Source organism: Cervus elaphus, chromosome X (assembly GCF_910594005.1).
Source record: "Cervus elaphus chromosome X, mCerEla1.1, whole genome shotgun sequence".
Lineage (NCBI taxonomy): Eukaryota > Metazoa > Chordata > Mammalia > Artiodactyla > Cervidae > Cervus > Cervus elaphus.
The window spans coordinates 109,709,845-109,725,871 of NC_057848.1; the positions used below are offsets into that span (position 1 = coordinate 109,709,845).

Sequence of the window (16,027 nt, forward strand, 5' to 3'; positions counted from 1 at the left end):
GTTGGTGGGGATACAAAATAGTATGGCCACTCTAAAAAACAGTTTGACAGTTCCTTATAAAATTAAACATGTGATTACCATAGGGCCCCACAGTTGCATTCTTGGGCATTTATTCTAGAGAAATGAAAAGTGTGTTTACACAAAAATATGTTCGTGAATGTTCATAGCAGCTTTATGTATATGTGTGTGTGTGTATAAAATACACATAAATATATGTAACTGGGAATAGCCCAGATATCCTTCAATGAGTAAGTAGTTAAACAAACTGTGCTATGTACATACCATGGAACACTACTCAGCAAACAAAAAGGAACTAACTTAATGCACATAACAGCCTTAATGGATCTTTAAGGGCATTGTGCTGAGTGGGGGAAAAAAAAATCTCAAAGTGTTATATACTGTATGAGTCCATTTATATAACATTCTTGAAATTACAAAGTTATAGACCTAGGGACCAGATTAATGGTTGTCAGGGCTTAAAGATAGGGGGTGGAGGGGAGTTAACAAGGTGGCTTGAGGGAGATCTTGTGATGATGGAATAATTCTGTATCTTCTTATGGTGGAAAATGAAAGTGAAAGTCACTCAGTCGTGTCCTACTCTCTGTGACCCCATGGACACAGTCCATGTAATTCTCCAGGCCAGAATACTGGAATGGGTAGCCTTTCTCTTCTCCAGAGGATCTTCCCAACCCAGGGATCGAACCCAGGTCTCCTGCATTGAAGGCGGATTCTTTACCAGCTGAGCCACAAGAGAAGCCCAAGAATACTAGAGTGGGTAGCCTATCCCTTCTCCAGGGGATCTTCTTGACCCAGGAATCAAACTGGGGTCTCCTGCATTGCAGGTGGATTCTTTACCAACTGAGCTATGAGGGAAGCCCTCGTGCGGTGGGGGCTATACAAATTTACACATGTGATAAAAATTTCATAGAATATACACACACACACAAATAAGTGCATATAAAACTGGCAAAATTTAAATATGGTCTGTGAATTATACCAGTGTCAATTTCCTGGGTTTGATATTAAATAATAATTATGTAAGATATTGCCACTTGGAAAAACTTGGTGAAGGCTACTTCTTGGTAGTTTTTTTTACAACTTCCTATAAATCTATAGTAATTTTAAAATTATAAAGTTAAGTACTGCCCCCATAAAGGAATAAACTATTGATACACTAAAATTTGCATGAAAATCAAAGGCATTATGCTGCTTGAAAGAATCCAGTCTTAAAACGTCACATACTGATGACTCCATTTATATGACATTCTCAGAAAGACAACACTTACAGTGATGGAGAATAGGTCAGTATTGCCAGGTGGCAAGAGGGGGAGAGGAGGATGTGACTGCAAAAAGAAAGCAGAGGAAATTTTGGTGAGTAATGGGACCAATCTGTCTTAAGAATCTTGACGTGTGTTAAAAATCATAGAACTGCACATAGCAAAGAAAGTCACTTTTACTGTATGTTTAATACTGTTTTTAAATTAAACTAGATAGGCAAGTGGGTGCTGATTTTTCTATCCTTCTTTTCTTCCATTCATCCATTTATTGATCACCTACTATGTGTGAGGCACTGTGCTAGATATCAACCAAAAGTAACACAGCTTGGTCCTTGCTCTCATGGAATATCCTTCCTGTTTTAGAGTAGAAGTGGTCAGTAGGGTTTGGAGCCCAGTATTTTGGCTTGGGGAAGTAGGTCAAGAAGAAGACTGTGGAGGGACCAGTCCTGTAGGATTTCAAGTGATTGCTTTTCCCTCAAAGATTCTTAGACCTGAGAGTAGGGGAAAATCCTCAATTCATCTTTCACAGGTGCTCATGAGAGAAACTGCTAAAAGGGTTGTACCTTGCTAAGTGGGGGAAGAAAGGCTGGGGGTGCGGAAAGATTTGATGCAGTTGACTCTGAAAAGTATTACCCAAATTTGTGTGTGTGTGTGTGTGTGTGTGTGTGTGGCTTAAAACAACCATTTGTTTAGCTCATGACTTTGTGAGTTGGTGATAGGGCTGGGTTCAGCTGAGCGGTTCTTCTGGTTTTGCCTGAGTTCACCTAGCGCTGCAGTCAGCCAGCTGTCCAAGGCCTCACTCACATGCCTGGTGGGTGGCTGGTGGTTGCTGGGGTAACTGGACCAGATGTCTCTCACCATCCAGCAGCCTAGCCTGAGCTTGTTCCTATGTTGGAGAGGGGGGGGTCTCAGGGTTCCCAAGGACAGCAAAAGAACAAGCCCCAAAATGAAAGTGCCTTTTTTAACAGCTTTATTGAGGTATAGTTCACATATGTTACTTGAATTTGAATTTTGTTTTCTCTCCTGTTTGCAGGGAATCTGAAGCATGTGGTCTAGTTGACAAAAAGAGATCAAATTTCCAGAGCCAAAGAGCAGTGCCTATAATGAAGACAGCGTGTTTATGCAAGCAGTGTGTGGAATTTGTGACTGCAGGGGAAATTTGGAAGAAATTACTTCCTGAAAATTTCCAAGGGGCACCAAGTGGCAGCTGGCCTCCTAGCATGAGGCAGGCAGGCACCCCAGAGGCCTCAACTAGACCTAGGGGAAGACAAACATTTCCAACATTTAAAGTGTTTATTTTTAAAAACCACACAGATGCAGTTTTTAATCTTTGAAAATTATTTTTAGGCAAGTTGGGGAGGGGGTATTTTTATTTTCTTAAAGGAGAAAGATCAGAAGCTGGAGGAAAGCATGGAGATTTGGTTGGCAGTTGGTGGGGCAGTGGGGAGCTGAGAGGCAGGGTTTGGGCCTCAGGATCATCCAGGTGGAACCTTGGGGGAGAGGGATCTGGTCACAGATGGGGAGAAATCCACCTGTGTTGTTTTCAGGATTATGAATTTATTTTGTTTTTTAATAAAATCTTTGCAAACCTACCTCTCTTCCATTTTCCTCATTGTAAAGTACCACTGACAGCACATAGTTGTGAACATTTCCTCTCACTGAAGTATAAAGACTAACTCTGCTGCTTCCCTGTTCTGCTCTGCCCCAGCCTGATAGGGTGACTCTGAGTGCTGGATCCTGCTGAGGAACTAGCGTGTCTTCCAGTAAGTCCTGGGGACAGAAAGCCAAGCTCTGACCTTTGCTGGGGCCTGACCAGAGCTCACAAGAATACAGGTGCTGCAACCATGGGGAAGGCCTTGCTGGCTCCCCAGAGAGAAGCTATCCTGCCTCAGGAGTGACTCAGCGATGGGAAGAGCAGGTGGCAGGTCAGATCCAAGAGGGACATCTTGATGAATAGAGGCTACTTCCCATCAAGCACGCTTGATGAAAATGGGATACAGTTGTGATGTGTTGGTTTTCCTATAACCTCAAAGGCAAAGAAAAGATGGCAAAATGCAGATGGGGTCTCAAGAGAGAGAACAAAACAGAAGTGACAGCCAAATGTCACAATTTTGGAATTTGATTCGCCAAGTATTTATGCAGCTCCTACAGCTACTGGGACTTGGATGGGAGACAAGGACACAACCCCATCCTGGCCATCTAGGGACTCCCAGACAAGGCAAAGAAGGAGAGAAAGAACCAGATCCCAACATGCTTCATGCTCTATAACGAACAGGAGTCCTGAACTCTGAGAGCACTGAGGAGAGAGCAACCTACCAGGCCAGGGCAGCATCCCAGAGCATTTCAAAGGGGATGATATTTGAACCGGGCCTTGTAGGATGTTGTATTTCTCCAGGCTACTGAGAGGAGGAAGGGCATTCCGCAGAAGGGAGTGGAAAAAGCCTTGAACATGTCCCGGGATGGGAATCAGTTCAGTTCAGTTCAGTTGCTCAGTCGTGTCCAAATCTTTGCGACCCCATGGACTACAGCATGCCAGGCCTCCCTGGGATGGGAATAGCCAAGCTTTTATTAAACAGCGTTGGGGTACCTGGACGGCTAGGAATACCAGTCACTTCAAATGCCCACAATTCTAATTATACACTCAGCTTAAGGATAATTTTACTTATACCAAAATGTAAGATTTTAAAAAATAGAAGAGGGAGGAGGCACTGAATGGGGCAGGTGGGGGTGTGGGGGAGGCCAAGGAAGACAAATAAAAACTCTGAATTCCCAGCCTGTGAAGAACCACCCGCCAAGGTTTGTCCTTTCAAAAGCTTGCTGGGTCTGATATCCAAATCCTTCCTAAGGGACCCACCTTCCAAAGTCATCACCCAAATTCCTGTGAAGGACTCAGCCACAAGACAAAACCACAGGGTAAAGTGGTGAATACTAGTGCTTCATTTTCCTTTCAAGAGGAATGGGCCTGAACCAGAAGGAGCCCTTTGCCACTGGGCAGCCAGGGCTACCTTCTCACCAGCACTGGCTCTGCTGGCTGAGCCCCAGAGTGAGCTGCTGACCCTAGGCCAGGCCTGTTCTGAGAGATGGCACCACCTCAATGGCCTTCAGGATTCCTTTTCATTCCATTGTTAAAATGTTAGGCAGAAAAAATCTCATAGATGGAACTAGGAATCGTTTTCCATTATTTACAATTAAAACACCAAACAAAAGTGGTATTCTCAAAACAAACAAGACAGATAGAGTTATTCTGCTCAGTCTAAACTCATCAAATTATACACATTAAATATGTGCAACTTTTTGTCTATCCATTACACCCTCAGTAAAGCTATTTTAAAAAAGAAAAAAGTATTTCTTTGCTAAGAATTATCTTAAGTGCCTAGAGAAAAAAAGACTGAAAGGAAATACACCAAGATATTAACTGAGGTGGGCTTCTGTGGAGGAAGAAGATATAAGGATGGTTTAATTTTGGTTTCTTCTACTTTTCAATATTTTCCCAGTTTTCTTATTAAGCATGGTCTAGTTTTGTAATAGGAAAAATAAATACATAAACTCCTTATAAAAAGAATTGATCTGCAGGTAAAGTTACAGATCAAAGTAAATTCACGACACCCACTGAGGAAGAGTCTGTGCTTAGGCCCCAGGGCTGTTCTAACAGCCCAGGAGGTTCTGAGCTGGCAAGGAAGACTGGTCTGGCTGGAGGGCTCCTGATCTACAATTCACTCAGCCAGAGAGGGTCTTTTTAGATAAGGTGGCTTGAGGGAAGGGCAACTTTGTACCCAGTTTGAGCCTACCTTCCCTTCAGGAAACATCCGCCCTTTTGCCCAAAAGGACCAGCCATCATAACCATAGTAATAATGCAAAGCAAGGCTTAGAATATACCCCATTTTACAAATCACTTTTATTTACACTATGTCACTATCCACCTGGCTGGGTGGGTATTATCATCTCTACTCTATAGATTAGCAAACTGAGGCCACAAACTGTGAAGTAACTTGTTAGTGGCAGAGCCAGGAAGCCAACCCAGCTGGAACTACAAGTTTCCTTACTTCCCCATCGTTCCCTCCCCCTCAACCCCACACTGAGTGCCACTAAAATATTTTTAAACTGTGACTTTGGAGTAAACAACTTTCTTCTTGCTTCCAAAGTCCAAGCTGGACCAAGCCTCATACTGCTCTGCAACCCTTCCCTCACATCAACAACAGTAAGTACTTGTGTGCTTTTCAGCAAGTTACTCGACCTTTCTGGGTCTGTTTCCTTATCCCTGTAAAGTGGGGCGACTAATTCCCGCACTTCATGGGCTATTGTGAGTGCTTGATGAATTATCTTAGATGAAAGGACTTTGAAAAGAACCTAAAGTCTTGTGTGCAGGAGGGCCTGCCAGAAAAATGGGCCTGGAAAGACCAACCTCTGAGGAAAACCCAGGGCTCCCAGGAGACCCACAGGCCTTCACTATCTCTCATCAAGCAACAGAGAGGCCAGAGAGACCAAAAGAGAGCTTTAGGCTGTGTTCACAACTCAAGGTTTAGAAAATAACCCTTTAAAAAGTATATATACATATATATAGGATATGCCTTTATTTGCATAAAACACCTCTGGAAAGAGACACAAGAAACTGGAGCACCTCAGTTTCCTGCACCTCAGGCAGGAAAACCAGGTGGCAGGTGGCAGAGGAGTAAGGGAGGCTTGCACTACGTTCCTTTTTGTATCTTTTGATTTTTGAATCATATGAATGTACTACCTTGTCCTCCCCCCAAAGTAAATATATGTGTGTGTGTGTGTGTGTGTGTGTGTGTGTATATATATATATTAAAAGCCAATGGGGAAAAAAGCCAATGGAAAAATCCCAAGCCAGTTTCCCTTCAGGGGGAGGGGGTGGATCTGCCTCTGCTGCCTTCATTGTGAGCTGTCACAGAAAGAGGGGTTTATTTCCAATTTTATATTTAAAAGAATCTTTCTAAGGCAGAAAAACTTCTTTATAAGAAAACCACTACAATACTGTAAAGTAATTAGCCTCCAACTAATAAAAATAAATGGAAAAAAATAAAAGAAAATCAAATATTGTGATTCAACAAAAAAGGAAGGAGGAGAAAGAAGAGGGGGACAGAGAGAGGGAAGAGAAAGAAGAAAAGCAACAGCCATCAAGGCTAATCAGATTTTGACATCTCTAAGCCCCTGCATGGAAAACTCCAGCAGCTCTTCCTCCCCAACCTTGGCCTAGGATGTGTCCCCAAACCTGCTCAGTGCTGGGCCCCAAGCTGACCAGCAGCACATATGCACTTTGGCCTCAACCTGCCTGAGTTTGACTCCCCTCCCTGTTACTCACTAGCTGTGTGACTTTGGCCAAGAAATGCTCTCTGTAAGCCTTATTCCCCTCATCCATCAAATGGAGATACTCCCTGTACTACCTTATTGGCTGATTTTGAGGGATCAAAGAGATCATGGAAGAAAGCACATTTAGCCTACATATTAGATGTCAATTATCAGACACTGTTCCTGCCTTAAATGCAAAGGCAAAGAATCTTCTCGACAATCTCTGGCTTCAGGAATTAGGGGAAGAGAATGCAAATTAATGTGGTTGTGCATTGGTACATTGTTCTGGGGCAAAGAGACATAACTATTACTAGATTCTCAATACTCAACAGGGTTTTGAAAGCTACCTACCAAAGGTTTTGAGAGCTGCAAATGTAAAGACAGACATGAATAGTGCCTTTGAAGATGGGAACCATCCAAGGCCCTCACTTTAGGGTCTCTGCACAGGCTAGTACTTTCACCTGCAATGCTCAGCTCTTGCCCAGACTGGCTCCTTTTAGCCATGCCATCTAAAGTAGCCACCTTGCTCTCTTTGTTGCAAAATACCATTTATTTTCATACCATTTACTATTATCTTATTCTTTTTTATTCCTACACACACACCCTCGGAGGGTGGGAACTTTGGCAGTTTTGTTGCTGTACCCCAGTGCTGGGCATAGTACCTGGCACCTGTAATTCTCCATACACACCTACGTGATGGTGAAACTACACAGTGAGACAAAGCAATGTTTCACATTCTGGGTATTACAGGACACAGAAATGGGACAGGCAATCTAGACTGGGGCAATCATGAAGGCTACAATATTTAAGCTGATCTTGGAGCAGGCATCAGGGGCAGACATTTCAGGCAAAGGCACATGAAATTTAGGGAAGTGACATGCGGTTCAGTGTTTCTGGAACACAGAATATTAGACTATTCAAGTAAATCAACTGTGAAAAGATGTTTTTCAGACAATAGGGGAAATTTGGACAGAGACTAGGTGATGTTAAAAAATTATTGATAATTTTGTTAAGTATGATAACAGCATGGTAGTTATATATTTATCTAAGTCCTCAACTGTTAAAGATACAAAGTGAAGTATTTACAGGTGAAATAATATATCTGGGGTTTCTTTAAAATTACTCCAGAAGGGGCAAGTGTATGGGTGTGTGGCAGCAGGAAGTAGGTCGAGATAAATGAAACAAAATTTGAAAAATGTTGATCATTGTTGAAGCTTCATGTTTGATGGACACATGGAGGTTGGATGTACTATTCTCTCTACTTTTATGTGCTTTTAAATTTCCATAAGAAAAAACTGAGATATATATTAGTGAGTGACAAGAAGGAAAATAGCAGGGGCCAGTCACAAAGGGCCTCTGTGCCAGGTAGAGGAGGCGAGACTTGATCCTGCAGGTAAGAAGCCATCAGAGACTTTTAAGCCAAAGAGTGGCTTGATCAGATTTGCATTTTAAAAAGATCGCTGTAGCCACTGGTATAACTGAAGTGAGCCTGCTGAGGCTCAGCTCCAAAGTGGCTGAGAAGCCTCTGTTTACCTCTGATGGAAGGAGCCCTAATGCTTTCCTCCCTCAACTGGCCTACAGTGCCTTTCTTACTTGGTGAGAGAGAGAGTAATGGAAAGACCTTTTTTTTTTTTATTTTTTTGCAATAGATGCCTCAAGGAAAACATTCAAACAATAGGAAAATGGTTCCTTCATAACACCATACCTCAGCAAACACCACTATTAGCAGTTTGGTGTTTATGTCTCCAGACTTTTTTCATTTTTTCCGTAAATATATATTGACTACCTGCTATGTACCATGCAGAGTGACAGGCACTGGGGTTATATCTGTGGACAAAGCAGACAATAATCCCTGACCCTAGGGAGTTGGCATTATGCATATATGACCACTTGACATTTTTTTTCAACAAATGAAATCATCCTGTCTGGTAACCTGATTTTTCTCACTTCGTTATATGCCGTGGACAGTTTTCCATATCAATCCACAAAGAACTACCATATTATCTTTTACTATGACATATATCAGACATACCAAAAAATCAGGCATACCTGATCTCTTAAAGTGGTCACATTATATGGATGCTCCAAAATTTGTTTAACCTGTCCCTTAATGCTGAACATTCAGAATATTCTCATTTTTCCTTACAAATAAAAACACTGAATTAGTCATTGCTGCTGCTGCTGCTGCTGCTAAGTCACTTCAGTTGTGTCCGACTCTGTGCGACCCCATAGACGGCAGCCCACCAGGCTCCACCGCCCCTGGGATTCTCCAGGCAAGAACACTGGAGTGGGTGGCCATTTCCTTCTCCAATGCATGAAAGTGAAAAGGGAAAGTGAAGTCGCTCAGTCGTGTCCGACTCTTCGCGACCCCATGGACTGCAGCCTATCAGGCTCCTCCATCCATGGATTTTCCAGGCAAGAGTACTGGAATGGGTTGTCATTGCCTTCTCCAGAATTAGTCATTAGGGAAATGCAAATCAAAACCACAACGAGTTGCCAGTTTATTCCTATTTGAATGGCTATAATAAAAATAAAACAGAAAATAACAAGAGGATATGAAGATGTGGAGAAATTGGAACCTTCGTATATTGCTATAGGGATGTAAAACGGTGCAGCCACTATGGATAACAGTTTGGCAGTCCTCAATAAGTTAAACATAGAATTACCATTTGATCCACCGATTCTAGTCCTAGGTATATGCCCCAAAAGAATTGAAAACAGATATTCAAATACTTGCACATGAGTATTCATAGCAGGACTCTTCATTATAGTCAAAAGGTGGAAATGACTCAAATGTTACCAATAGATGAATGAATGAACAAATTGTGGCATATGCATACAGTGAAATATTATTCTGCCATAAAAAGGAATGAAGTATGGATACATGTTACAGTACTCAAAAAATCATGCTAAGTGAAAGAAGCCAGACACCAAAAGTCACACAGTATATGATTCCATTTATATGAAACATCGAGAATAAGCAAAAGCATAAGGACAGAAAGCAGATTGGTTGTTGTCTGGACAGAGGGGGAAATGAGGAGTAACTGTTTAATGGGCACGGATTTTATTTTGAGATAATAAAAGTATTTTGAATCTAGGCAGAGGTGGTGGTTGTGCAACACCAAATGCCACCAAATTATTGGCTTTAAAATGACTAATTTTATGTTATGTGAATTTTGCCTCAAAGAAAAGTTTTTGCAATGAAGATGCTCTCTTACACTCTTGCACATTTGTTGTATTATTTTCTTATGATACATTTGTTAAAATGGAACTGCTGGATCAAAGGGTGTGGACATTAAAAACAAACAAAACAGGTGATGGATTTTGATCACCAAAAGTGTTTGTTGTTTCAATTTTGGTTGCTCTGATTTTATTAGTGGAGTTGGACATGTTTTTATATGCTTAGCAGTAAGTTATTGTTTAACTATCTGTTTCTTCCATTACACTCAAGACCTTTCCCACCTGTATTCATGTCAACCACTCCTGAACTCCTGACCAGCACATAGTAGGACTCAGGTGAATGTGGTGAGGAGCTGAAGGGAAAGCAGTGACTGTCAGCTCCTCCTGGTGCCCCCAGGTGCCCAGGCTAACTCTCAACATCCAGTGCAGTTCCAACACATCTTCCCCCAGAAAGTCACCTAAATTTAAATATTTGTACATGAGTATTCATAGCAGAACTCTTCATAATAGTCAAAAGGTGGAAATGACTCAAATGTCTATCAACTGGAATCCACACTGTGAGTGGCAAGGAGGGCATGGGTTTGTATTAGTTGGAAATGGAGATAAAGACAAAATAAGGGTAAGAATGAAAATTAAACTGAGAGGTGGAAATAATGTTTATGTGTGTCTGTGAATGTAGACAAATGGAAGAGAAACCACCAAAATCACAGCTGTATACTGGGGGCAGGGGTGGGGAGAAGGGGACAGGGACAACTATCATTTGTCAAGGTCTTCTCCAGTATTCCCTGGCTTGCTTCTCTGCCGGGCTGGTGGCTACTGCCCAGAAGCTTTTTGGCTGACTGGACCTCCTCCTCTGAAGGTGCCTGTCAGCTCCATGGCATGGTTCTGGGGTTACCAGCATAGAAGGCAGGAGAGAGGGGCAACTGCCATCCTTCTAGCCCTACCCGCTCTGCCCATGAATTACTACGCTCTCCCCTACATAGCAGCCTCCATCTGACTTTCATTCATATCTTTTTCTCCTTTGAGGAATATTCTGCAGAATCTGTTTCATATTCCACTCCTGAGCCTATTTGGCTAATCTCTGCCCCATGTCACTTCTGATTCTCCTGCAACTTCTCTCTCCCACACCCAGAAGCTAGACTCCCTGGCTCAGCCATTCCTTCATTCAACAGATATTTGAACATCTGCTATGTGCCAAGTAGTATACTAATCATCAGAGATTCAAAAGTGAACAAAACACAGAAATCTCTACCCTGATAGAGCATGCATTCTAGCTGGACAGACAGATAAATATGGTAAGTGGTGATCAGTGCTATGGAGAAAAAACAAGGCAAGAGTTAAGAGTGACAGGGTTGCTGTTTCAGATAGGGTGCCCAGAGAAGGCCCATATGAAGAGGTGACATTGAGCCAAGACCTGAATGCAGTGAGGTGACAAGCCATGTGGCTCTCTTGGAAAGTATTCCAATCAGAGGGAACAGCAAAATGCAAAGCACCTGAGACAGAAACCACCTTGTCACCTGTGAAAACATCAAGGCCAGTGTGCCTAAAGTGAAGGGACTTGGGGGGGGGGTGGGAAGGAGGGGAAAATGTGGAGAAGTAGAAGGGCCAAGGTCCTACAGGTACTATTAGGATTTCGATCTTTGCCCTGTGGAAGATGGAAAGCTATTGGAGCCTCCTGAGCAGAGAAGGACAGGATCCCTCTGGCTGCTTTGTAGAGAACAGAATGGAGGAGCAAAGAGACCAGTCAGGAAACTGCAGCACTGATCTAGGTAAGAGATGACAGTGGCTATATATGTATAACTGAACCACTTTGCTGTACACTTGAAATTAACACAGCACTGTAAATTTACTATACTTCAATTTAAAAAAAAATTTTTTTTTAAAGAGAGTGAGAGATGACAGTGACTTGGACCAGAGTTGTGGCTGTGGAAGTGGTCAGAAGTGATTTGACTACTGGATATATTTTAGAGAGAGCTGACAGAATCTGCTGATCAACTGGACATACAGTGGGAAAGACGAGGTTTGGACCTGAGAAACGCAGTGACTAGAGGCGCCATTTACTGAGCTTGGGAAGCTGGCAGAGAGTGGGGTGGGTGGAATGGGAAACAGGGGATCAAGTGCCTTATCAGCCTGAATTCAAGAGAAAGCGCTGAGATCTCTCCTGTACGCTTAGGGTTCAGCTCAACTGCCTGCTGGTGGGGTTGGAGGGTGGATGGAGAAGGTTGGGGCAATGCACATACTTTACTGAGTAACAAACTGTACCAGGCTCCACGTATCATCTGCCCACGTCACCCTCAGTGCACATCAAGGCTGAATTTCTTAACATGGCATTGAAGTCCAACTCCTGTGACCTTACTAGCCCCATCCTGTGCTGGTCTCCTAGTTCCCATTAATGCCTTTGCATATGCTGTCCCCAACACCTGGTGAATGCTGGCCTTCGCCTCAGATGTCACCTCTTCCTATCTCCTGCTTGGTTTGATCAGTCTGCTTTTCTATCCCCCCAACTGTATTGGGAACTCCTTCAGGGTCAAATTGGCACCATGGTCCCCTCTGAGGCCTTGATGACCAAAACAGGGATGAGCAGGGGCTCAGTTCATGTCTGTGGCCTGAAGGAACCACTGCATAGGAACAGCAACCACCCCCTAGCCCACCCCGATGGGTCAGGAGGCCTGACTTCCCACACAGGCATATGTGACAATGAGGAAAACAGGGCCAAGGAGGTGAAGTCAAGCTTGGAACTGGACTCGGATTGGAAGGCTGACTCCATCCCCCAAGCAGCAGGGAACAGGGGTCAGAGAAGAGTAATTACTCACATGTGTATAGCACTTGAGAGTTTATAGCCACAGACATTATCTCATTCGACCCTGGCACAGCCTCATAAGGTAGGTATTCTTACTTCTCCCACTTTACATGGAAGGAAACTGAGGCCCAACAAGCTAAAGTCACTTGTCCAATGTCACGCAGCTAGGAAGTGACAGCCTCAGGTCTTGAACAAAGGTCAGTCCGATGGCAAAGACCTGGACTCTGGACATCAGACTCAGTCAGGCCTCAGGCTGACTGCAAAGGTGACCAGTCAGGTCTGGGTGGGCATTTCCACTTCCCCATGTTTCCGTCCCATGTTTCAAGCTGGTGGCAGCATGAATTGGCATTTACCCATCCTCTCAGAGCAGGCTGGTCTGAGCAGTTTGAAGTAAATGCAAAGGGGCTGTGGGAAGCTTCCTCATCCCAAGGAAGGCTTTGGGGGTAAGTCCCACCAAGCTGGCTGAGAGTTTGCCCTAGCCCAACCCCCCTGGAGAAGTCTTCTGCGGGGGACGTGCCTTCTTTCCGGTTGGGCACAGAGCCCGGACAGTTCTTGGCTGGCAGCAGCTGGGCCCTTGCACCTGTTGGTCTGGCTCCCCTGCTTCACAAACACACGCCCCCGCCAAGCTCACCGCTGCTTCCAGATGGCTGGTCACTTAGGCCTTCACCCCACTTTGAGCCTTTCTCTTTCTCATTTGATTTCTTTTCCTTGCCTTGTTTTCTTCCCAGGCACTCACCCTCTTGCTCTTTTGCTCCCTCCTTCTCTCTCCATTGAGTACATTTCTTTATGCTCAGTCTGTTTCTTCTCTTCTGACTCTAACAAGATAGCAAAGCAGTGCTAGTTTCCTCCTCTGTAGCGGTGTGAGGTTCAGATGAGGCCATCTCTCCAGGCCACACCAGATCTTGAGTTTTGAGGAAAGGCAAAAACCTAGGCATGAGGGGGTAGCTAGAGAGCAAGGAAGGGAGATGGGAGCAAGCAGAACTGGATTCCAACTCTGGCATGCTCATTTGCTAGCTGTGTGACCTTGGTAAGGTTGCCTCCCCTCTCTGAGCCTCCTTCTGTAAAATGGGATTGATAATAATAGCCACAACCTCACACTGGGGGAGGGGTATCAACTGATCTTGCTCACAGGTGGGAGAGGCCTTTAGGACCTAAAAGGGGCAGGTCCCAGCAGGTACGACTTAGAAGGCAGCGAGGCTCTGGGTCTGGTTTGAATCCTCAGTGCAAAACAAACAAGATGTAAGATGTCAGCAAGCTGCCTAACATCTGTGCCTACATTTTCCTATCAGCAAAATAGAGATGACTACAATAGTAATCACCTAGCACCTCAGTTTGTTGTGGGGATTCTAGGAGAGAATAAATACGGAATGCTAAGAACAGTACCCTTGCCTGGAAAATCCCATGGACGGAGGAGCCTGGTAGGCTGCAGTCCATGGGGTCGCGAAGAGTTGGACACGACTGAGTGACTTCACTTTCACTTTTCACTTTCATGCATTGGAGAAGGAAATGGCAGCCCACTCCAGTGTTCTTGCCCGGAGAATCCCAGGGATGGTGGAGCCTGGTGGGCTGCCATCTATGGAGTCGCAGAGTCTGACATGACTGAAGCGACTTAGCAGCAGCAGCAAGAACAGTGAGGTTGTGTCACCTAGTAAGTGTCCAGGAAACGTTACCATTAATGTTTTTCATCAGAGCTAGGAGGGATAAAATTCCCCTGAAGTGGTGTTCTTAGGGGTGCTGGGCCACTGCAGGAACCTCAGCCATATGCTCATCCAAAGTCATTTCTTTGCAGGGCCTCCAAGCATGCTTATGCAGGTCTATCCACACAAGGACCCTGAAAATTCACCTTGTGTTCCTCCTGCAAAGCCAAGTGCCCTGGAATGAGGGTTATGTAAAAGCTAGAGGGAGCAGCACCTGTTTCTAATAGGTCCTCCCAGAGGAAGTGCCTTTTTGTGATGGGCACAAGGAGACTGGGTATGAGGGGCACCATCTTGGTATGGAGACAGCCGAGGGATCTTGGGTCACTGGGCCTGTTGTCTTCTTTTCATGGCTGGCAGCAGAGTCTGCTCCCTGACTCCCTGAGCTACCTTACATCCTCCATCTATCTCCAGCTCTGATTTCTGATCCCCAGAAGGCTAAGTGTCTTTGGCTGTGGGGATCCAGGGAAATCTCTAGTCCCTGAGGCTGTACATGTGAAATGCACCCTAACCCCATTCACACCATCATGATTGTCTGAGCCAAGCCCAGAGGCAATCAGGGCTACTGATCCAAGATGGGAGGACTTCTCCATGCCAGCGGGGCTCTGATTAGAGGAAAACTGGGGTCCATGATGGACAAGGAGTGGAAGTTTGAGGTCTCAGGTGTGATCAGATATTGGGAGGCTGAGAGGGCAGGACCCCATAGCCCAAGAGAGGTGAGGGCAGGGAAGTGCTCCTAGCATAGACTGAGGGCCAAGGGGCGGCCATATCACCTCAGGGCTCAGGTAAAGGGAGCAGTTTCAGTCTGATGCTGCCAGAAGCAAGGCCACTAAAATGGCCTCATCTTTTGAGGGATGAAGTCAGCTGAGAGACACCACATTGACCTAAAAATGGCAGGTGGCAGAAAAGAGAGAACATACAAGACCCCAAAGACTTGTATCCTAGAAGCTGAAGTTAAACAAGGGAAGACCTGGCAAAATGTATTTAGCAAAGTAAGATGAGACCCCTGTCACTCCATGGCCTGGGAAAACTTATGAACTGAGATCCCCTCATACCATCCTTTAGGGATTTGAAGCATGTGGCCACAATTGTGCTGGGCTAGAGGGGCAGCGACAGGCAGAGGAACCGAGCACTGCAGTGAAGCACCGGCTCCTGTGCCTGAGGAGAAAGCCCCTCTCTATGCTGGTGGAGACGGGAAGAGGAAAGTTCCCCACAGTTTGGCCAAAAGTCATCCTGCCGATTGCTCTTTATGACACAACCTCACACTTTCTTTCCAGTCCTATATTCCTGGCTGTGTGCAAGCTATTTCCACTTGGATGTTCTGCCAACAGCTTAAACTAAACATGTTTAAAGCAGAGTTTCTCTTCCTCCGCAAAAAGCCTCACACCTTCCCAAGGCCTCCAACTCCACTGCTGTTACCCTAACGGCCCAGGGCTTGGCCGGCTCAGCTGTTTCTTTGTTCCTGACACGAGCATCTTTCTCCCTCCCTTTGAATCTTGTGCTTTTCCCTAGGTAATATTTTTGAGAGTCCTCTTTGCCATCCTCGGGCTGCAGCCGTCTCTCACCTGGAACCTCATCCCTGGAAACTCCTGCCACAACCCCTAACTGGACTCCCTACCAACGGTCTCTTCCTCAACCTGGGCCATGATTAGTTTCTAGCGACATACACACTGACCACTGACTGCAATGGGTGAGGCTGAGCATCTGTTCTAGCAGCAAGAAGAGCATAGACACTGATAACAGAGGAGCAGGGAGCCTAGTAGGAGAGT

The 16,027-nt window shown here is 44.8% G+C and overlaps 1 protein-coding gene across 2 annotated transcripts in view; it reads left to right on the forward strand.

Moving 5' to 3' along the window:
- HDAC8 (histone deacetylase 8) overlaps positions 1 to 2,869 on the forward strand; it is a 252,719-nt gene extending 249,850 nt beyond the window's left edge. For both annotated transcript variants that reach the window (XM_043895398.1, XM_043895395.1), the window contains one exon: positions 2,311 to 2,869. In XM_043895398.1, the coding sequence (XP_043751333.1) occupies positions 2,311 to 2,319 (9 nt within the window). In that variant the 3' untranslated portion in view covers positions 2,320 to 2,869. The remainder of the gene's footprint in view (positions 1 to 2,310) is intronic.
- The last annotated feature ends 13,158 nt before the right edge of the window (positions 2,870 to 16,027 follow it).